The sequence below is a fragment of the Schistosoma mansoni genome, chromosome 1 (assembly GCF_000237925.1).
Source record: "Schistosoma mansoni strain Puerto Rico chromosome 1, complete genome".
In the NCBI taxonomy this organism is placed as follows: domain Eukaryota; kingdom Metazoa; phylum Platyhelminthes; class Trematoda; order Strigeidida; family Schistosomatidae; genus Schistosoma; species Schistosoma mansoni.
The window spans coordinates 1,624,228-1,648,963 of NC_031495.1; the positions used below are offsets into that span (position 1 = coordinate 1,624,228).

Below are 24,736 nucleotides of genomic sequence, written 5' to 3' on the forward strand. Positions count from 1 at the left end.
CATGCATTGATCGTTTCACAAGATGGCCCGAAGCTATTCCCATCACGTCTATTACGGCGGAGACAGTCGCTCACCGCTTCGTAGAACGATGGATAGCTATGTACGGTTGTCCCTCGACTGTCACGACTGACCGAGGACAACAATTTGAGTCCGCATTATTCTCCTCACTAACACGGCTGCTTGGTACGGAACGCATACGCACTACCGCCTACCATCCAGCATCAAACGGTTTAGTTGAACGGTTTCATCGCCAACTTAAAAGTGCTCTTCGAGCACACGAAAACAACAATTGGTACGAAACCCTACCGCTCGTCCTCCTGGGAATCAGAACGAGTCTAAAGGCAGATATTCAATGTTCCGCCGCTGAACTTGTTTACGGCACGACATTGCGTCTGCCTGGGGAATTTTTCACACCACGGAGCAGCACTAAGTTCGGCGAATCAGACTACGTCCAACGACTGTCTGCATTCATGCGAACACTGACTCCGGTGTCACCTCGTATACAACATCGACAGGTCGCTCTCCCTCGAGAGTTATCTACCTGTTCACATGTTTTCATACGAGTAGATTCGGTACGCAAACCTCTACAACAGCCTTACGAAGGACCTTTTCACGTGATTTCCCGTCACGAAAAGACCTTCAAGGTTGATCGACGTGGCCGCATCGAAACAGTCAGCATTGATCGTCTCAAGCCAGCACACGTCGATGACAATGCTATACCTGATAAGCCGAGACCCAATGTTAGACCCATCAGAGCTTCTAGCGGGATTTCTACATCTACTTCGGATCCCACGCTAGATGCACCTGAGACCTCATTCTCACGTCCCAGTCAACAGCACGTGTCATCTGCCCCGTCTACGGACGAGACTTCCGTCTCACGTCCAGACCTGCAGACCACACTGCCCTTGACTGCGGATGAGATTGCAGGCTCACGAGGTTCGAACGAGACTACCGTCTCACGTTCCGGTGGCCGAGTACGCTTACCCGTACGCTTTCTCGACTAACCTCATAACCAACTACGGATACAGTATAGGAATCTACCCCTATACTACACGAAAGCTACACTTTTCTCTTTTTCTTTCATTTTTTTGTTTACCCCGAGCCTACGCCTCTGACCATCGCTGTTCTGGTATCGTCGACTTTAGTCAATCTTGGCGAAAGCTGGCCTGATCACCCACGCTATAGTCAACGCACTCAGTCGATCTCTCTGACTCCAAATACGTATGATATACATTTGGTCCCGAACATGGTTATCCTGGTCGCATCTGGTTCCTTGGCTCAATCTGGTTTCGTCCTACGTCTGCAGCGTTTCTGGTCCGGACCTCTACGAACGCAACCTTCAGATTCTGGATACAAACCACTCTGGTGTAGCATGCTAATCCAAACAATCAACACAGTACGTTCCTTCTGGTACCGTTCTACGTCAAAGACTTTTGGTGGCAACTCGAGGATCAACGATCACTTCCTGTTCTGCCAACGCCTTCGTCCTACAATTGCACGTTTCGCGATCAGTCCCACGAACGAAACCGCTACGTATCGAAAGTGTAAACCCTTTCTAGCGGGGGGCTCCTGTAGTGACCGGCCAGTCTCGATAAGAACACGATTGGAATAACGGAAACAATTATTATTATTGTAACCAATTGTACCAGAGATTGTTTTACTGTATTTGTTTAACTGTATCAGTTTCACTTCTTGTTCCGCTATCCGCCTTGTTTGGTTCGAGCTTGCTCACGCACTGCTTATTCGCTTGTACTCTTTGGCACGTCTCGGTATTATTTCGATACCACGAGATCGCCAATAAATATACTTGATCTGGACTAGTAAAGCCTTCTGATTTACGGGCTATCAAGGGAACCAAGTCGTTTTTGGACGCGTAATCGAATAGTAGTGGTGATCATAGTCCGTCCACGACTCGACATCCACTACAGTTCTTTGGCCAATCACATCTCTCATTATTGACAACATATCTGTCCCTGAATCGTGTTACAGGTCAATATTATTAAGGCGTTGATCTCACCTTTATGTATCGGTTAGGTCTCCACGTCTAAGATTATATCGTTTAAGGGTTTCATAAGGTTCCGAAACATCACTAATGAACAAAAGTTCGCGAGGTAGTGCCTCTACTACTGCGAAAAATTGTGCACGTGTGTCGTTCACGCCGAGCTCATGGGAGTCGGTTTCTGCGTAGCAGAACCAGGTCTCGATGTTGTCTGGCCAAAAGGGTATTGGTTGAAATGAAGGTGGAGTCATAGTCTTTAACTTGAGTACTTTAGGTACCCATCCCGTCATGACAAATATGAAAAGCAGTAATGAAAAAGCAAAAAGCATCCAAAAACAAAAAAATATCAAAATAAATAAAAATTAAAATAAAGCAATGATTTATAAAATTCCAAAACGAAACAGACTCGCAGTTCGCAAGTTAGTGTATCAGATCACGTCGGACTCACCAATCAAGATGCCACAAGTGTTTGGAGTTTGACAACGCTTTAACTAGTAACACCTACTATGAATCTTACCCATCTAGTGAAATCAAAAGTCAGAATCAAGGGGGGTTCGAAGATATGTTTGATAGGCTATCAATATATCGAGGATCGAATGATATAGACTGGCTAGTGATTGCAGGGGATGTTGAGTACGGCATTCCCACTCGTGATCTAGTGCGGATGCATGACCGAGCGACATCAGCTAGGTGAGTCCGTTAAGACTAATATAGTCAGTATCCAATGTCGAAGACTTACGAAGCTATTGATTTGGGGGATTTATTTACCGCTACTGGTCATTCTACCACCCTCTAGTTGGGTAGTGATGACCCTAAAACGTGACCAGCCAGAAACTTATACCCAACGAGTTTGTCGTTAGTAAACACTCTTCTGATAGCTTGCTATGTTCAGCAGCGTCTGGTCGTCTTTCCCTACTATAAGAGGCCATGTTGTGCGATGTAGTAATAAAAAAACAAGGTACAATTGAAATTCCGGTTCATCATGAACTTCGTCCTTCTTTTCTTATCTTTCTCAGCCAACCTGGAAAGGAAAAAGTGGATGTGTAGGTGTATATCGGACCACACTCGTACGAGCGTAGAAACAAAGTGGATGAAAAGAAGGAAACTGAACTCATACATATGCGACATAGTAAAGTCTATTTTCGGAGAATTTAAATTTCGTTTGTTTTTATCCAAAAAGATTTTAATACATCCATATCAGCGAGCATGTTAGCAAATAAAAAGAGAAAAATTTTGTTTTAGCTTTTGGGGACAAATAAATATATGAGCAGAATAATATATAAGAACTTTCGTCTAAAATAGACCGAATAGTTTCACAGTATTTGAGCGCCGACTTGATGTAAGACATTAATTAGGAATAATATATTCGTAAAATTTCAGTGAATGAATTTGTAGTAAATCCAACGTTTCGCCTGGCAATCTGGTCCAAGCTTTATCAAGGAATTATATGTGAGGAAATATATGAGCGTTGCTGCTACCTTGATGTGGTGGTCGGGCTTGCCTATCGTGATGAACCAATCGAGCTATACTGGCTGGAACAATCGTTCCTCAAGGTCCTACCATGCCAGACAGGGCGGGTGAAGAGCGGTAAGACTAAAAGCAGCAAACCGAAGGTGAAGTCGTACTGCTGACTGCACAGATGTGTAAGGTGTTACCTTCAGACAACCAACACAACAGCGATGCTGCCTTCCCACAAGGAGGGGTGGGGTTAGAAAAGGTCAACCCTAAAAATGCACACCTCGCCTTAACCCACGGATTTCCGTCTCCAGCGGTAAGGTCCCAACAAGTACGAAGCTAACACAAAAACTACCCACGAAAAGGTCATGTGTGACCGACCTCAAGCAGTTGTCCCTTGAACACTGCGGTCACGCTCCCAGGTCGTTAAGACCAATACTAATCCAACTTCATTTTCAGGTACCTCAAGAAATACCCTTCCACGGTGTGGGCAGCCGGGAAGTGACACTAGCCCTCATACCCGTAATTGCACATGAAACCAAGTTGGTCACTTTAAAATCCTTCCTACACCTAATAACTCTCTTATCTCCACGGCCAACCCTTCTCATGTCCTTTTATCACCTCGCACCGCTAGGGCAAACGATTCGAGTACACCGAACGTTATTCCTGGTCTTCTGAATCCACGCTTTAAACTACATGTAGGAACTTTTAACGTCCGAACATTGTGCCAAATAGAACAACAGGCCTCCTTAACTAGGACTTTCGAATCTCGCACCATCGATGTGTGCTGCGTCTCCGAAACGCACATACAAGACCAGAGTAGCGTCATTCATTTGACCTCACCATATCAAAATGAAGAACCATCTCGATACACGCTTGGTGTATCTGGAAACCCTGATGCTGCTCCCCGTGGCCTCGCTGGACTAGGTATAGCATTAAGTCCTAGGGCAGAACTAGCTCTTTCAGACTGGATCCCAGTAGACAGTCTTTTGTGCGCTGTCCGACTAAACGGATAAGTAAGGACTGGGAAAGATAGGGAAACTCGTTGTTGCTTCTTGATCGTCTCTGTCTACTCTCCCACTGTCTGCAGCTCAGACGATATAAAAGATGAGTTCTACAAGAAACTTTCCGACCTTCTCCGAAAAGCCATGCGTTCTGATGTAGTAATAGTGGCCGGTGACTCTAATTCTCAAGTAGGTAAACTAAGAGAAAGGGAAAGACACCTGGATTGATCTTATGGTGGTGTGGCTAAAAAAACAGATAATGGCGACCATCTGTTGCAGTTAAGCTCAGATAACCGCCTAATTCTTTCAAATACTAATTTTAAGCATAAGGAAAAACATCTTTTGACATGGCGACCCCCGAATTCGTCCCAACGTTGGACCCAATTAGACCACATCGTTATCAGCCACCGATGGAGGGACTCGATAGAAGACTGTCGCTCATTCTGGAGCACATGTTTAGATTCAGATCATTCTCTAGTGCGAGCACGTGCCTGTCTGCGTCTTACTGGACGTAGGAAAGGCACTGCAGGTAGGCCTCTAAGGGTTCTACTTAATGATAGGCAAGCTATGAATATATTTCAGAAACAGCTGGAAAAACAGTCAGGCAGACGTGTAAGTTGTGCCCACCCCGAGGCAGCGTGGAATGACATCCGAAAAGCTGTGGAAACAGCAGTGATATCCGCTAGTAAGGTAAACCATGAGGTTAGGAAGAAACAATGGATCTCGGCAGCATCTATCGCACTGATGGATGCTCGAAAACTCACCCCACCTGGCTCTGAACATAACGAAGAGCGGAGTCAGCTTAAGCGCAGGCTAATAAGCAGCCTACACAATGATCGTGAACAGTGGCGGGTAGCGAAAGCAAGAGAGATGGAAAAGGCAGCGGCAATAGGTAACAGCAGACAGCTATTCAGACTTGTTAAAGAAACCGGTATTAGGAACCCAAATATCAGTGAAACTGTCTCGGAAAAAGATGAACATATCATTCATTCTCAATCCGGGAGATTGGATTGATGGGCAGAACACTTTAGGGATCAGTTCAACTGGCCTTCAGCCACACTTCAGTTACCCACGATCCCCAGGAAAGCGATTAGGTGAACCATGGCAAAAAAGACATCAGAATAGCTTGTGCAGTATGGAGGGATTTTGGGGGCCGGTGTTGGATCCATTTTGCAAGTGAAAATCCCTCCATGCATACACTTGTGATTTCTTCCTTACGTTTTCTTTATTTGTATATGCTGTTAACATTTATTATGCTAATTAAGACTGTAACGTTCAATTTTCTTGGTTTTACTATCGTTTTTTATTGAGTCTCCATGTTCTTTACTGAGCTGTATATAGTTTGTTTTAATTGCTATTATTCTGGTATCTGCCATATTGGCTGCTCGCTTTTTGATTGTGCGGTTTGAACTTGACTGGGATCGTGCATTTTTGGTTGTATTTGGAGCACTTTTCCAGAAATTGAAACACTTGGTGTTATAAAATAACCGCTCAAACGGAATCTCCCTTGATCTATCCAGAAAGGATAGAATAACGCTTATTCTTTGGTGTTTTTGGTAATTTTTCATATATTTCTTATCACCTTGCTATTTATCGTAATTTAGATTGAATATTTTGGTATCAATTGTTGGTTGAATAACTGGGTGATAATATTCGTTTAGGTAAATTTGTACATTTGTATATATAACGAATTACGGAACCGTGTCAAATATATACCTTGTTTTGATTTGAACTGAGACACGAGTGTCTAAAGCTATCTAACGGTTATTCGACCACATCCAGACCTATTGGAATTTAGGTTTGGATCTTACAGTACATTAATCTTATAAAGGCTCTCTACTGGAACACAACTGGTCGAGTTAGAGCCTATGGCGAACTGTCATCAGAATTGGTTACCTCAAGTGGTGTTTGTCAGGGCTGTCTACTCTCCCCATTCTTGTTTAACTTTGTCGTTGACATGCTTTTGGAGATAACACTTTCATCATCCCGATTCAGAGGGGTTGAACTTCTACCATGAGATTCACTTGTTGACTTAGAATACGCCGACGACATAGTTCTATTTGGTGAAGACGCTAACAAGATGCAGAGTCTTCTGACCACTATAAACAACAATGCAGGCATGTTCGGGATGCGATTCTCCCCCTCGAAGTGCAAAATGTTACTTCAGGATTGGGTTGCATCAGCATCTAAACTAATGAAAGGGAGTGAAGTAATTGAGTGTGTTGACCGCTTCACTTATCTTAGAGTCTCATCAGCTCTTGTGGTCTTGTGCGTGACGAAATCTCAGCATGGATACAGAAGGCTCGTCTAGCTTTCGCCAACTTGCGTCATTTATGGCGTAGGCGAGATATCCGTCTACCAACCAAAGGACGAGTTTACTGCGCAGTAGTTCATTCCGTCCTATTTTATGGCTGTGAAACATGGCCGATAAGAGTAGATGATATTCGTAGGCTACTAGTATTCGATCATAGGTGTCTTCGAAGCATTGCTCGTATATCCTGGGACCACCGGGTAAGTAATGCAGTTGTTAGGAAACGGGTAATAGGGTAGTATGGCAAGTCGTTTGATGAAGTAATGGAAGTTGATCGGTTGAGATGGCTGGGACACGTGGTACGTACGCACAAACACCGACTACTCCGCCGTGCTGTTTTACGTTGTAGGAGTAGGTTGGAAGAAAGCTAGGGGCGGCCAGACCAAAACATGGCACAAATCCATGAAGTCACTGACGAGTGGATCGAGCCATGTTCGTAGGTGTAGATTAGCTGGTTGGGATCCGCGAGATGATATTAATCGATAGAGATCTTGAATGACATGGCTCAAAATTGTTTGCAATGGCGAAGGTGCATCTACTCTTTGTGTTCTGCCAAATTCTAATCTTTTGAATTCCTCATGTCCCTATCCTTTCTCTCTTTTCAAATTTATTTCACCGTATTATACTCCTTGAATAACATCTTCAAATTCTTATAATCTTACTACTTCTACCACTATGGGATTTGAATCGACAACTGCATCTCTGTGTTAATGTGGTATGGCAACTCGAACTGATGTACGTATGTACGAAGTCCTACGTTGTGAATGACTGACTGAAACGCAGGATCTTACAGATTAGGCAGCTACATCATGAGAAGTCTAGAATCTTAGGATTAGGTTTATTATTGGAGCCATCTTAATAACGAAATTGATCACAATTGTACAGACTCAATGTTCTCATTTGCAACGGACAAATTGTTTATATTCATACTTATTGTATAAGGTGCTTCTGAAATAGCATCAGTTTGTACCGTTAACGAATCAGAGCTGCTGATTATATTATAAATCCCTATTCAAATATATATTCCTACATGGTGTTAATTGTAATAGTAGTCTCTGGAGTTTTGATTTCAAAAGTTTGTTTGACCAACAACTATCTGATACTCTAGTTATTATACTATTGCAGTATGTGGGAAGGCGGCAGAACCTGAAAGTATACCGGATGAAGCACTGAAGTCAGACATTGAAGTAACTGCAAACATGCTTCACCTTCTATTTAAGAGGATTTGGTTAGAGAAACAAATGCCAACAGACTGGAAAGAAGGATACCTCATCAAGATACCAAAGAAAGATCTGAGCAAATGTGAAAGCTGCAGAGGCATCCATTTGTTGTCAGTACGAGGAAAAGTTTTTAAGAGTGTTGCAGAACCGGATGAAAGACGCAGTAGACGCCCAACTTCGAGGTCAACAGGCTGGATTCCGTAAGGATCGGTCGTGCACAGACCAAATTGTGACACTACGGATCATCGTTGAACAATCAGTTGAGTTGAACTCATCACTATACGTCAACTTCATTGAATATGAGAAGGCGTTTGACAGCGTGGACAGGAGAACATTATGGAGTTCCTAAGAAGATTGTGAACATTATCCAGAACTCATACGATGGACTACAGTGCAAGGTCATACCAAAACGAACTCAAACCAAAAGGATCACAATTATCATACCTATGCGGCCTACCCAAAATAAACAAAACCGATATTCCGATAACACCAATAATATCTTTGACCCAGTCACCCTTTCATAAACTCACCCGCTGACTGACAAGGTGCTTGGAACCAATCCGCAAGAAACTAGCACCCAAAAGTCTGAAAGATAGTTTTGAATTTGTACAAAAACTTGATAATATAAATTTTTCTGATAAATTCATGGTCTCATTTGACGTCTCATCGCTATTCACAAGTATCCCCTCGGATGGAAAGGCGGTGATTATATGTGAGTATTCTGAACTTCTACCCTTACCAATCCATGAATTTAAACAGCTCCTGTTTTTGCGTACAAAGAACATACAATTTAAATTCAACAATGTATTGTACCGTCAAACTCGTGGAGTAGCCATAGGCAGCCCTTTGGGCCTAATTCTGGCCTACACATTTGTGGGAAACCTTGAACAGAAGAAGCTTAAGCACTCAATCGATGGTACCACACTCTACTGTAGATACATTGAGGACACATTTCTTGTTTGCAACAATCACAAGCACTCCATGAACCTACTCAGTTTGTTTAATGAAGCACACAAGGATATAGAATTTACTAAGGAACATGAAGTTGAAGGTAAATTCCACTTCGTAGATATCGGAATCAGACTAACATCTGCCAGTACATTGCAAAGACACATTCATCGCAAAAACACCTGGAGTAGATTATATCTCAATTATTACAGTTTCTATCCAATGAGTTACAAAAAGGGTATTGTACGAACCCTTTTTGACCACGCACGTGAAATCTCAAATGAATTTCTGGAAGAAGAAATTGCTCTAGTCACTAAGTGCCTACGTAAAAATGCATATCCGACGAAATTCATCCATAAATATGCAAACACCAACCCTCAGCTAAAGCATGACAGTGTGAAAAAGGAAACTTGTTTCTTATACTTACACTTCAAAGGAGATGAAATTACTGGAATAATTAATCACAGAATTAAGTTCGCATTGAAAGTGACCTACTCACCAGCAAAACTGACGATGGTGTGGGAAACGAACTGCTCACTCAGACAAACTAAAATCGACAAGTCCTCTTTCCTCAGTAGCTCCAACTGCTTTTACCAATTTACATGTACATGCCGAAGTAAATTAATTGGAAGAACCTAGAGAAGAGTACGTGTTCGCATTTCTGAGCATGTTCCAAAGAAAATGAGGCTGCGGGGGACCAGGGCTCTCAACAGTGAGATAACTCGGCATTTACTTTACACCGTGCATACCATTGAAATCTCTCATGCTTTTAAAATTATTAGCAGACGAAGAAGTACGGCTGCTCTCCGATTTGCTGAGGCAATCGCGATGAAAAACCTAAACCGGATCTATGTATTCAAAAAGAAACATTAATAAACTTATTACTACCCTGGTAATCCAAATAATTTGTGTTCTTTTTTCTTGGTCATTAGTTTTATTTTGGTTAATATTTGGTTTTGTATTATATTCCTCTTCCATTACCCAGTTCTTAAACCACCCTTTCACTCACACATTTCCGCTCACTTGATTCTCTTAAGTTATGTGAACTTTTAAAATTCTATTCAATTATTACTCAATCCATCTTACTTGTTTTTAATTCTGTTATATCCCCTGGTGAATTATGAATGATAACTTTTGAGGACTATTTATGGAACAATGCAATATGTATATTTCCTATTGTATAATTGTTGTATCATTAGCTTTATTTTGACCTTTGACCTATTATCATATGATTCTTGAGTTATCATCAGTTTATTGATTACTTTCCCCCTATTAACAGCCACATTTGGCAAATTATTGTACAGATTTTATTTTCTATTTTTTGGTACGATGTGGTCTGTTTGGTTTGTATATAAACCCAGTATGTTTGTGAATAATGAGTCTTATTGCCGAGGCTGCTATTGGTGTTCTGGACTTAACTGGCTGGGCTAGGCAGAAAGGAGGAGTGACAAGTAATCAATACTGCTCGTACGGCTTTTGTGTATCAAAGCTCCAATCGATAATTCGCTCCTCTCTCACTGGCGGGAATCAGCACGTTCATATATTAATAGGGCACGCAGGCAATCGATATAAAATTTGGCACTTAAACACGTTATAACAAATTCCATGAATCCTTTATTACCTCTAGAATTATCCCAAAATTTCTCTTCTCTGTCTCTGAACTTCACTCAATTATTACACCACCCACCCTTTATGTTCCCTTGATTCTAACATCTAATAACCTCTGACCTTTTCTTGCACATATACATATATGGTTGTCATTGATAACCTTTTGTCACTACAACCCTTTACTATCACATCTGTCAATTGTTTCACACAATTTAATATCTCAATGCTAAAATTCTAATACACATTTGGTTGCAAGCGGGTGACGAGAAAACACGAAATATAATGAATTCATATTATCCTGCACCAATATTTGTTTTGTCCTTATTCCAATCCAATTTTCTGTGAATGTTAGCGCGTCTAATAGTGTTAACCTCTTTGCGATACATGCTGAGTGTCTATTTTCGAGGTTATCTGGTGTTGGTCTTTGGGGATTACAGTGAGGATCCAACGGCACGACATGTTCAGTATCTAGGAATTAATAAAAGTATTCCAAAGAAGACGGGATCAGATATCTATATGCAAAAACTCCAGCAACCTTCCCAGGCGGACAGTCGATGGCCTAGTCATACATTGAACCATGGCTTGATCTTGAGTTTGATCAAACACAAACTTATTGGCAATGGTTTGACAACATGCAACAGTAAATCTAAGAAATAAAAAATGTAAATCTTTAACAAAGATAAAATAACAAAAGCTCCAACAAGGAAGATTTAGAAATATAAAGTGTGGTTATTAGAGACCTGAATAAAGTTTATAATACAAGGCCGAGTTAAAAAAAGAAGTGACGATAATGCCTAATGAAGTGCTTTGGAGGGAATTCCAACATGTTATTTTCGTTACATGCATTGCCGAAGTGACTAGAGAATACCTAAGCCTTATCGTAATCATTTACTTATGATCTAGTACCACTTTGTTCACATAGTTCTGGGATACTTCCGTTCCCTTTATCCTTTTGGTTCATGTACTAGTATAAGTGCATTGGGTATTATGACAGACTGGCGTAGTGTCGAGGGGTTGATTATGACTGACGTTTGTTACTTCATCCTCATGATGCGTCAACATATGATCTAGTAAATATGATTCAGAGTTCAGGTCATACCTAGTAGCTTCTTTCAGGTGTTTTTCACTAAGGTTTATATAATAGCCACGTCAGCTAGCTTCTGCTGGGAAGAATTTTTAGACATCATGGTCCTCAGATTTTTCTAGCCTACCGTGAGAGTATTAAAATCTCCAAATATCGATCACTTGAAGACCAAGTATTGAATTCATCTAGTAACACCTCATTCACCTCACAGTTTGAATTAAAGTCTTCCAGGATCATATATCATCCGCAAAAGGCCTGCTGTTCAGTTCTTTCAGTAAGACCTAATTCACCTAACAGTTTGGATTGCGATAAACCAAAGCAGTCAGCAGCTCATGACACTTGCATTTTATGAGATAACTGAGTAATTTTCACGTTCCACTTTCGTGGGAAATGTCATCAATAACGGTAGGGGGAGTATTTCTAATGTATAAATCTCTTCTCATCCTTCACGTTTCCGAGTTCCGCCTGCGAGATTTTCAAATTCAAGTTCAAGTATCTACAGAGTCAGCCAAGTTTCCGTGACGGGGGTCACATTCGATTTAGTACAGTCAATCTATACACCTAGATCCGACCACCTGTTGAGTAGGCTCCGAGAATATACGTAACAGATCCGAAGATCATTTACATGAATTCGTGTCGCACTCAAAGTGGCCTCGATATCTAATCTTAGTCTGAGTTCTTTTTTAGCCTATCTTTCACGCTATCCTTAAGTGACAGATTTTGACAACATTTTATAGTGTATCCTAAAATGAACCACAAAGACAATTTGTGATCTCAGGTTTAAATTGTGTGAATATACTAGCATTACGTTTCTTAGAGTACACATTACTTTGAAACAGATTTTTAATGGATTTCGACACCAGTGATATCTGTCGTAGGCTTCCACAGTACTAATATCAAGCCAAGGAAGAACTGAGTGGTTATTTTACAGGAGTGAAATTTTCTCCTTAACAGTAGTCGAAATACTTTAGGCAATTTCATTTAAAGTTGATTTAGTAAAACTTTTATACCTGCTTACTTGAGGTTATGGATATAATCAATTCATCTGATTAATTCAAAAAGAGGTGGTTGAACAAATGCAGATTGACTCTTCAAAGCCGCGTGTAATCTCAGTCACGGAAACTCGGCTGACACAGTCTATAGATAGTAGGGAAGTTGATCTCGAGTGTTTTATATTAGTAAGGGCCGATAGAATACAAGAGCGTAAAGGAGGGGGAGTAGCTCTATTCATTAGGAATGCTATCCCATATGCCATTATGGACAGTGTATCCCATGAGAGTGTGAAGTGTGAATTAGTTAGTTGTTGCTTGAAATGCAAGGGACGAGAGCTGCTGACTGGTTTGCCCTATCGCAGTCCAAACTGTGAGGTAAATGAGGTCCTGCTAAGTAGTCTCAATACTTGGTCACAAAGTGATCGATGCCTAATCCTAGTGGACTTTAATGCACCCATGTTAGAGTGGGAAAATCTGCGAACTGAACCGTCAGATAATTCCTTCGAGCAGGAACTAGTTGATACAGTTACCACATGTGCCTTAGTGCAGCATGTAAAAGAAGCTACTATGTACGACTCGGACTCTGTATCATCCTTGCTAGGTCTTATATTGACTTACAATGAGGATGACGTTGCGAACCTCGATTACATCTCGCCCCTAAGTAAAAGTGATCATATAGTTTTAACTTCCGACATCCATATAACTGTCAATCACGAGCACGGGTCAGCTCAATCCAGACCTAACGTCTGGAAAACAAACACACAAGTTGTCGTGCACTCAGAATCATTAGTAGATTGGGCAATAGACCCAGAGTCCTCAGTCGAAACGGCTTGGGTCGTCTTTCGAAATTTATACTTAAAAGTTACGGCACCCCACACCGCTTGGACTACACCAAGAGGGCTGAGAAACTCTCCATCATGGTTCAGTAGGGAGGTCCGCATCCTCTGTAAGAGAGGAAAAGTGTGGTATAGATTTATGTTACTGAAGTATATGCTTTAATCTATCCGTAACCAAAGTCGTTTACAAAAAAAGACCGGAGGAAAGCCATAGTAAGTCCTGTCTTCAAAACAGGTACGAAACATAAACCTGAGAATTACCTACTCGTTAGCCTAACTAGTGTGGTTGTTAAAGTCTTAGGAAGGGTTATTCGGAAGGAGCTGGTGCCTAGTGAACTGCCCCAAGGTACAGTTTGGGGTCCAGTATTATTCCTTTTGTATGTGAATGACCTTCCTCATCTACTATCATCACCAATCTCGCTATATTGCTGACTATGTCAAGTTATGGAGGGCGATACGAAATAAGGGTGATAGCTTGGAACTACAAAATGACCTGGAGAAATTATCTGAATGGTCACAAATCTGGCAGTTGCCGATAAATACTTCCAAGTGTATTGTGATGCATATCGATCATGAAGGTACAGTTACATACACAATGAATAACACTGAGCTACCTGTTGTCCAGATACACGATGACTTAAGATTCATCGTTAGCCAAGACTTTAAGACTACTGCACACTGCCGCGCAATAGCCGCCAAAGGTTTTAGAACTTTATGGTCAATACGTAGGGCTTTTAGTCATATCGACGCTAAAATGTTTTTAATTTTGTATACAGAGTTCGTACGTCCTAAGCTTGAGTACTGCATACAAGCAGCTAGCACCTGCTTAAAAAGGGACAGTGAGCTTTTAGAGAAAGTTCAGAGAACAGTAACTAAGCTGATTCCTAGAATAGTGAGGCTCTCGTATGGTGCTCGACTGGCCAAGCTAGACCTATTCCCGTTGTCATATCGAAGAACTAGAGGAGACTTGATTAAAGTTTTCAAATTGCTTAGTGATAAATTTGCACCTGATATACTATCATTTTTCTCGTCTTCCAAAACAGAAAATTCACGAGGACACTCCGAAAAATTTCACAAGCCCCGGTCAAATTACTTGTCAGCTGACTATCGATGGTTGAATGTAATAGCTTTACATGACTATCTACAACAGGTGGATTGGGATGCTCACCCTCAACTTGAAGTGGATGCTCATTAGGATTTATTACTGCACACGCTCTCATGTGCCACTGAGCATTCAGTTCCTCAAATGGTCCCAAAAAGTTACAAACAACCTCCAATCATCAAGAGCCGCACTCTTCGTTTGCTAAGCCGCAAAAAGCACTGTTGAGCTGAACATAAACGAACTGATAACAATGGCGCGTACAGACAATACAAACATATAAGGAACATATGCACAAAGGTAATAAGAGAAGACAGACTTCAGTACCAGACCAAGCTTATCGACAAATTTGTCTCCAATCCGAAAAGCTTATTCCGTTACGCAGCTTCTCCTGGACAAAGCAAAACTGGAGTTTCCTAACTTACTTACTTACTTACGCCTGTTACCTCTCGTCGAGGAGCATAGGCCGCTCACCAGCATTCTCCATCCAACTCTGTCCTGAGCCTTCCTTTCCAGTTCTTTCCAGTTGCTATTCATCCTTTTCATATCTGCTTCTATTTCCTGGCGTAATGTGTTCTTTGGCCTTCCTCTTTTCCGCTTTCCTTCCAGATTCCAAGTTAGGGCTTGCTTCGTGATGCACATTGGTGATTTCCTTAATGTATGTCCGATCCACTTCCAACGTCTTTTCCTAATTTCCTCTTCAGCTGGAAGCTGGTTTGTCCTCTCCCATAAAACGCTGTTGCTGATAGTATCCGGCCAGTGAATGTTGAGTATTTTGCGTAGACAACTGTTTATAAATACTTGTACTTTCTTGACGATGAACGTAGTAGTTCTCCACGTTTCAGCTCCGACTATCTTGACGTTCGTATTGAAGATTCTCACTTTGAAATTAGTTGAGAGTTGTTTTGAGTTCCATATGTTCTTCAACTGTAGAAATGCTGACCTTGCTTTGCCAATCCTCGCCTCTACCTCTTCATCCGATCCTCCTTGTTTACCAATGATGCTTCCCAGGTACGTGAATGTTTCTACATCTTCCAGAGTTTCGCCATCAAGTGTGATTGTGCTTTGACTTTCTCTGCTCGTGTTCGGCTGTTGTTAATTGCTAGTTTCTTATTCTTCCTTTCTTGAATTTTGTCCAGGGTTCCCATAGAGATCCATTCCTTGTGATGATGCTTCATAGGACCAAGAACCTTCTGACACGTTGAAGTTAGTGCTTCTTTTATCACTTTCCAGTTGTCCTCCAAAGTAGTTTGTTGTTCTTTCAGTAGATCCTGTAGAGCTTGAAACCTGTTGTTGAGAGTTATCATGAATTCATGGAGCTTGTCAATATCTCGAAGGAAGGCTGTATTGAACCTTTGTAGCGCTGTTTGTCCAGTTGTCCAGTGTTTCTTTAGCTTCAGTCTCATCTTGGCCACAACCAGGTGGTGATCTGAAGCTATGTCAGCTCCTCTCCGGGTTCTCACATCTTCCATTGATCTTCGGAATTTTTTGTTGATACAGATGTGATCTATCTGGTTCTCTGTGGTTTGGTCCGGTGAGATCCATGTAGCTTTGTGTATGCGCTTGTGTGGAAAAATTTGTGCCGCCTATAACCAATTTGTTGAATGCACATAGGTATGCAAGTCTCTCCCCATTTTCATTTCTCTCTCCTAGTCCATGTCGTCCAATTATATCTTCATATCCTGTGTTGTCCACTCCAACTTTAGCATTTAGATCTCCCATCAGAATGGTGAGGTCCTTTTGTGAGCACTTCGCTATAATTGATTGCAGCCTTTCATAGAACTGATCTTTATCATCGTCGTTGCTATCATTGGTGGGTGCATAACATTGGATAACGTTCATTGTGATCCCTTGCTTCTTTGTTCTGAATGATGCTTTGATTATCCTGGGTCCATGAGATTCCCATCCCACAAGTGCATTTCGTGCTTCTTTGGACAGTATTAGAGCAACTCCCTGAGTGTGTGGAGCATTTTCCCCTTCGTGACCGGAGTACAGCAGCATCTCTCCCGTACCTAGCCTTTGTTGTCCAGCTCGTGTCCAATGGGTTTCGCTGATTCCGAGTACTGCCAAGTTGTATCTCCTCATTTCCGATGCTATTTGACTGGTCTTCCCTGTCTCCCACATTGTCCGGACGTTCTATGTACCTATAAAGAGTATTGCTCTGGTTGTTAGAAGGTGCATTGGCCTCGTGACTTCCGAAAAATTTCGGCTTTCATTTTGAGGCGTCATAATTATTCCTTCAACTCCCAGGGCAGAGTTTAAATGGTTTGAATTATTTTTTCTGGTTAGCGTTTCTTTAGCGAGTTAGCTTTTCTACGGGATGGGGTCGCTAACCCAACTGCTAGGTCCCAATGGTCCGATCAATAACGATGGTGATGCCGCGAATCTTTTGGCTGAACGATACTCTCAGACATTCCAGCCGACCCAAATCGACTATGCTGACGAAAGCTCCACCTGCACAAGACTTTCCGAAGTGGACTCGAGTGCTGACCTGGTGATCCGTAAACTGCAGCACAAAAGAAAAGGCACTTCTCCTGGTCCGAATACAGTTCATTCTGCTATACTGAGGGGAGCAGCTTCAATTCTGGCGTCACCACTTAGCGTGATGTTTTCACACTCGCTAAGCCGAGGCAAACTGCCGGAAATTTGGAATCTGGAGCACATCACACCAATTTTCAAATGAGGTCGACACAGTGAACCCTCAAGCTACCGACCAGTAGCCCTTCTCTCCATGCCTTCTAAAATTATGGAGTCTCTAATATACGACGGTATACACGATTATTATTCTTAAAGTTCTTCTCACCCCAACAGCACGGCTTCAGAAAGGGTCATTCTTGCATGACGAACCTGCTGACTGTGGTGGACAGATGGACAACCATCCTTGATCGCAAGGGGAAGGTTGACGTCATTTACCTGGATTTCTCAAAAGCTTTTGATAGGGTTAACCACGCATGTCTTATCAAGAAGCTTGGACGATTGGGTATAAAACCCCCTCTGATTGAATGGCTCGCTTCATATCTAGAAAACCGACATTTTAAGGTCAGGGTTAACTTCATTCTCTCTCAGGCTATGTAATGTCCTAGTGGGGTCCCCCAGGGCTCAAAACTAGGACCTCTTCTCTTCTTGATTTACATTAAAGATCTTCCACAACAGGTTTCATCTGACTTATTGCCTTTTACTGATGATGTGAAACTTTGGAGAGAGATACGTGACCAAAAAGATATACTAGCACTTCAGGAGGATCTGACTCGACTTCAAAGTTGGGCAGACGACAACGGACTTACCTTCAACACTTCAAAGTGTAAAGTAGTCCATCTGCGACATGCTGCAGACTATAGTTACAACTTAGGAAACTCCTCTCTAGAAGTTTCTCAAGTCGAAAAAGATTTAGGAGTGTTGGTACCCTACGACCTGAAGTCGTACGCTAACTGTGACAAAAACGCCTTTCAAGCAAGCCATGCACTGGTAACATTGAAGCGCATTTTAGGCCAGTTTGACGGTAGAACCTTCCACATAATCTTCAGCAGTTTTATTCTTCCCCATTTAGAGTACGGAAACATAGTATTTTCTCCCTCCCTCCAAAAGGATAAGGACACTCTGGAACGTATCCAACGTCGAGCCACGAAATCATTTCGGGGACTCAAATTCAAACCTTATGAAGAGCGCCTCCAAACACTTAACCTTTACCCGTTGGAGTACAGGCGTCTTAGAGGTGGCCTTCTTATGACTTACAGTATACTTAACACTTCTGGTCATCCCCTTAAACATCTTCTTAGTCACAACACTAACCTAAGAGGTAACACCCAGAAATTGGAGACCCAACATAGCAGAACAGACTGCGGACACAACTTCTACTCTGTAAGAGTTGTCAAATGCTGGAATTCGCTGCCAACTGAGCTAGTCCAAGCGACTTTCCAGGAGTCCTTTAAGAGGAAACTTGACTTATTCTTAAGGACTAAGGATAACATCTTATTATGATTTACCAAATTCTTTTTTTCTCTATTATCGTTAATATACCTAGGCCCTTGCCTGGAGGTATTGGTGATCCACTGCTACTAGACACGGAAGCCCGTTAAGCGAAAGCTTCTTCTATTCCGTTCACAACCATTTGAACCATTTGACTTTCCCATCGAATCATCAACGAGTGGAATCCATTACCTCAGCACGTGGTTGAGGCTCCATCCGTCGACTCTTGCAAAAGAAAGTTGGATCAACTGAGAGATCACCATTGCCAGGACTAACACAGGTCATCAAGCCTCCTGTCCTCTCCAAACTGAAACTGATACATTGTATATTGAAATTGCAACTGAGTGCACTATTTGTTTTCATAGATAGCCTCGGTATAATTTGAAGGAGGAACTACTTTTGGGGTCTGTGCATTCATTCCTAAAATGATTGGGATAGAAGTAAAGGGACGTTTAAATCAATACATAAAAGTGAGTAGTGTTTTTACACATCTATAACATTTTTAGGCTGTCCTGCGCAACGTAGTTGACGAAAATGTGATTGTCTTCTACCCGGAAAAGTCAGTTTAAGTCATTTGTTTTCCATTCCTCTCTTTAGGAATGAAGAGGAACAGGTTCCGATCAAAAATGTGCGACTACCCCCAACTTCTGAAAGGTTAGTTTTCAAGCAGTATTAGTATCTCTATTTAAAAAGGACAGTGGTATTGTTTGTCTTTGAGTCAAATTCACTGTTTTGATAGTAAATTACACATCAGAACTCCTGTTCACACTTTAATTGAGTTTATTTCAGTTAACTTAATATTGTACTTGTGTGTTTTCATCGTTCTTTTGTGTATTTACAGCACCAAATCATTCTTGGTCGACTTAGGCCTGATTTATTTGATCAAGGTTTGAGATTTGTCTTACACACCCATTTTGTCTACCATTTTAGTTAGTTTTTAAGATAGTCAGCTCTGCTCACAAGTGTGGGCAGCCATATTGCTCATTCTCTCTAGAAGGGATGCAATGTGATGAATATAAGAAGTGGTTCCATAAAATATTCACCCGCTTAAGTCCCACTGCCTAAAAAAGGTTCTCAAAACCTGTCATAGGCTCTGTATGTTTTGTTGTTCGAACAAAGCATTGCTCATTCAGGAAGCAATTAGCCTTCTGGTATTAGCTAACAAAAAGATTGACGATGGCTGTACCGGTAACATTGGTACTGATGACGAAGAATGTGTCAGTGTCGTAAGTGCTGTCACGGCACCTGCCAGACACCCAACTGTGCAACACGAAATAAAGCTTCTACTCCGAAACGATTAGTGGGTGATACACTATTAGATATTGGTAGCTAAGTTGCTATAGCAGCAGCTGATGATCCGGCTAGAACCATTATCGTCCCGAGCAGTTCTAATTTGGACGCTGCGACTGATGGGAAATGGATAACGCGAAAACCTAAGAGAGAACAAAAAATAGCCAAAGAAAGCACCCGTTTAGTTGAAAAGTCCGAAAGTAAGACAATATTTAGCCCTGTCGTGGATGGGGAAATTTTGGCCTCATCAAACGTTGCCGTAAGTCATTCTCGACTCACGACAATGTTACAAGGAAAGCTAACGGTAAGATGCCAGCAGTTAACAGGCAGGATCTAACATCACGATTGAAAGCCGTGAACACGACTTTTAAAGAAGTTAAACACGGTCCTAGTTTAATTATTTGTAATCTAAAGGAGTCGAAAGGCAATAACCCTGCTAAAAGACACGCACACGGTCTGCTGTTAGTAAAATCTGTCATCAGAAATGTACTGCCTGAAGAGGTTTCAGGGGTACATATCACGAAAGTAATAAGACTCGGTAAATGGGTTGGAGGCGAGACTCAACAAAGAGGGGTCTTGGAGTTAGTACTCGGGAATTTTGAAGGAAGAGACGTAACATTGAATAACGCACACAAAACTCGTGATTCAAACATCCGTATTCGACCAGATTGGCCGCTTAAGAATCGAATCAAGTGGAAAAAAGCTCTTACAGAATTAAGAACTCGAAAGCTAAATGGCGAAACGAACCTTATGATTAAGCGTTTTCGGGTAGTCTGGTCTTGAAAGCCGATGCTTCCAAAACCTGTATGGGTAGATCGTACGGTTCCCAAAACACCTTGAATGTGTGCTACATGAATTCCCGCAGTCTTCGAAGTAAAATGTCCGAGCTAAGCTTGATGGTGGATGAATTAACTCCCGATATAATCGTCACAGAAACTTGGCTCACTGTATATATGGACTGTTCTCTTATCATTGCAGGTTACATCTGTATCAGAAGTGATAAAGTTATAAGTCGCGAGAGAGGAGGCATGTTATGTGTTAGGGATAACTTTCGCGTACAACCGATCATTCGGAGGCGCATGTTAGTGGTACATGTGAGGTAGCATGTACAATTATGTCTAGAAACGGGTTAGTGACTATAGGAGGAATATATCGTAGTCTGTGTTGTCTTGCTGACGACTATTTTCAGACATGTCTGTTCTTGAAGTAAGGCAGAATGTTGTCTCATCATTGGATACTTCAACGCACCAGATATCAACCGGATAGAGCTCACAGCTTCAGGTGGGGGGTTTGATAGCGACCTATTACCAACAATTATTTAGTGTGCACTTGTACAATGTATCGTAAAACCGACATATTGACTTGGACTATGACCCATCATTTCCGGACCTTGTCTTCGCACACCACTGTGAAGATGTTGTCGCTATTCGTCACTTTCCCCCACTAGTGAATAGAGATCACGTACTTTCGTTTAAGTGTGAGGGCTATATTACTGCCCGGGTGCCCAGACTGAAACAGGTGATTTTCTTAAGGGGTCACACCCGCAACCTTCGACCTAAAGGTCTGATCCACAAGGCAGTGGAGCATCGTGAAGAGATGTAGTCCCATGGTAGCCAGTGACCGGCCGTTGCTGCGACATTGACGTGGTGGTGGGGCTTGCCTATCGTGATAAACCAATCAAGCTATACTGGCTGGAACAATCGTTCCTCAAGGTCCTACCATGCCAGACAGGGCGGGTGAAGAGCGGTAAGACTAAAAGCAGCAAACCGAAGGTGAAGTCGTACTGCTGACTGCACAGATGTGTAAGGTGTTACCTTCAGACAACCAACACAACAGCGATGCTGCCTTCCCACAAGGAGGGGTGGGGTTAGAAAAGGTCAACCCTAAAAATGCACACCTCGCCTTAACCCACGGATTTCCGTCTCCAGCGGTAAGGTCCCAACAAGTACGAAGCTAACACAAAAACTACCCACGAAAAGGTCATGTGTGACCGACCTCAAGCAGTTGTCCCTTAAACACTGCGGTCACGCTCTCAGGTCATTAAGATCACTTCTAATCCAACTTCATTTTCAGGTACCTCTAGAAGAACCCTTCCACGGTGTGGGCAACCGGGGAGTGATAACTGCCTTCATACCTATAGTAGCACTCAAGATTACTGTATTCATAATCAATCTCCTTCTTAGATTCCTAATATTCCTTATACCTCGACTTTCAGTACTAAACTTCCTCTTTCGGTTTCCTCCTCAAGTGTCACCATGGCCAACGGTTCTAGTGCGCGAAACACTTCCAATTCTACTAAAACCTCGCTCCAAACTACACATTGGAGCCTCCAACGTACGTACCCTATGCCAAATCGGTCAACAGGCCTTCTTGGCTAAGACCCTAGAATCTCATACCATCGATGTATGCTGTGTCTCCGAAACACGCATACAGGATCCCAGTGTGGTCATTCACTTGACCTCACCTCGCCAAAATGGACAGCCTACGAAATATACTCTCCGTGTATCTGGCGACCCTATGATTAGTTCTCGATGACTTGCAGGTGTAGGCTTAGCACTTAGTACAAGGGCAGAACAAGCACTATTAGAATGGATCCCCGTTAACAGTCGCCTGTGTGCTGTCCGGCTAAATAGCTCCATAAGAACTCGGAAGGATAGGGACACACGTCGTTTCTGCCTACGCTCCAACTGACTGCAGTCCGAATGAAGTGAAAGATGACTTTTACAGAAAGCTCTCTGAGCTTCTTCAAAAAGCCAAACACTCAGACATAGTAGTCGTAGCGAGTGACTAATGCACAATTAGGCAGCTTAAATCAAACAGTAAGACATTTAGGTGGGTATTTTAGTATTCCGGCTCAGCGAACAGATAATAGTGGTCATCTGTTGCAACTATGCTCAGACAATCGTTTAATTTTAGCAAGCACTAATTTTAAGCATATGGAGAGACATTGTCTAACATGGCGACCACCTGCTACAAACCAACGATGGACTCAAATAGACCATATTGCCATCAGTCATCGTTTGAGAGGCTCGATAGAAAATTGTCGTTCGTACTGGAATACCTGTTTAGACTCTGATCGCGCTTTAGTACGAGCACGCATTTGTCTGCGCCTCACTGGACGCAGGAAAACTACACTAAGAAGACCCATTAGGATTGAACTGGAGGACGAGAAAGCCAAATGCGAATTCCAGAAACAACTGAGTTCACATCTAGGCAGTTCTGTAAACGAGACTGACCCAGATGCTGCTTGGAAAGACATACGAACAGCTGTTGAAACAGCAGTAACATCTATTAGTTATTTAAACCATAGGGTTCCGAAAAACCAATGGATTTCTTCCAAGTCTATTTCACTGATGGATTCGCGTAAACTCATCCCATCAGGCTCTGAACATGACGAAGAGCATAAAGAAATTAGATCTAGGTTAACTAAAAGTCTAAGGAACGATCGTGAGCAGTGATGGGCAACGAAAGCAAAAGAGATGGAAAAGGCAGCGGCTGTAGGCAACACCAGGCAACTATTCAGACTAATAAAAGAAACCGGAATTAAGAAGTCAAGTGTAAGTGAGACAATCTCCGAAAAAGACGGAACCCTTATCTGCTCTCAACCTAAACGTTTAGAACGATGGGCGGAACACTTTAAGGAGCAGTTCAGCTGGCCTTCAGCTACTGCACAACTACCCACTATTCCCAGAAAACCTGAATGGAACATTGAAGTAGCCCCCAGACCCTACTTGAAGTTCAAAAGGCTATAAGTAATCTGAAACGAGGAAGAGCAGCTGGTCCAGATGGATTGGCTCCAAAGGTCTTTAAATATGGTGGTCCAATTTTAGCGATTAGGTTGACTAATATTCTGGCTGAAATCTGGGAGACGGATGTAATCCCATCTGACTGGTCACAATCTCATTGTCCCAATATATAAGAAGGGGCCAAAATCATCCTGTGATAACCATAGAGGGATTAGTCTGACTAACATAGCATCTAAAATACTAGCCTCAATAATTATCGGTCGCCTAACTAAGACTCGTGAACTGCAAACACGAGAAAATCAGGCTGGCTTCAGACCTGGTCGTGGCTGCATCGACCACATATTCACCATTCGTCAAGTTTTAGAGCACAGACATGTTTATCGGCGTCCGACAATGATAGTTTTTCTTGACTTGAAAGCAGCATTTGACTGTAGACCGAGAGGTTCTGTGGCAGTGTCTGTCATTAAAAGGTGTACCTGAGAAGTACATAAACCTTGTGAAAGCTCTTTACTCGAACACTACCAGTCGAGTGAGAGCTTATGGCGAACTGTCATATGATTTTACAACCTCAAGTGGTGTCCGTCAAGGCTGTCCACTATCCCCATTTTTGTTTAACTTCATTATAGACCTGTTGCTGGAAATAACACTCTCTTCGACTGAATTTTCAGGAATTGATCTCCTGCCAGGGGCTCCACTAAGCGACTTAGAATACGCAGATGACATAGTCCTGTTTGGTGAAGATGCTGACAAAATGCAGAGTCTTCTGTTAGAACTGAGTAATAATGCCAGGATGTTTGGGATGCGTTTCTCCCCATCCAAATGTAAATTGTTACTCCAGGACTGGCCTATGTCAACACCTGAACTAAGGATAGGGAGCGAAGTAGTGGAACGCGTCGATTGTTGGAAAGAGTTAGGGGCCGCCAAACCAAAACGTGGCATCAATGCTTGAGGTCACTAACTTCTAGTCTGAGCCATGTTGGTAGGTGCAGACTACTTGGTTGGGGTCCGCGTGACTATCGTAACCAATGGTTGGAGACTCTAGGTGACATGGCTTAAAATCGATCTCAATGGCGTAGGTGTATACACTCTTTATCTTCCCTTAAACCTTGAGATTAAAGTTGCTTCATAACATTTTTCCTTCCTATACTATATTCTTATATACAACCTTTCTTTATATC

General features: G+C 42.2%; 2 protein-coding genes across 2 annotated transcripts in view; one reads left to right on the forward strand and one right to left on the reverse strand.

Annotated features, from left to right (window-relative positions):
• Positions 1–5,676: 5,676 nt before the first annotated feature.
• On the reverse strand, positions 5,677–6,164 carry Smp_178010 (hypothetical protein). The gene has a single exon (XM_018792945.1). It carries the CDS (start codon positions 6,024–6,026, stop codon positions 5,715–5,717), a length of 312 nt encoding a protein of 103 aa, XP_018647506.1. The 5' UTR covers positions 6,027–6,164; the 3' UTR covers positions 5,677–5,714.
• Positions 6,165–18,947: 12,783 nt separating this feature from the next.
• The window catches only part of Smp_016050 (fragile X related 2, frx2), a gene marked incomplete at its 5' end in the record, with an annotated part of 32,660 nt that continues 26,871 nt past the window's right edge, over positions 18,948–24,736 (forward strand). Inside the window, 3 exons of the mRNA XM_018792946.1 lie at positions 18,948–18,992; positions 19,029–19,081; positions 19,120–19,176. Coding sequence (XP_018647507.1) covers positions 18,948–18,992; positions 19,029–19,081; positions 19,120–19,176 — 155 coding nt within the window. The remainder of the gene's footprint in view (positions 18,993–19,028; positions 19,082–19,119; positions 19,177–24,736) is intronic.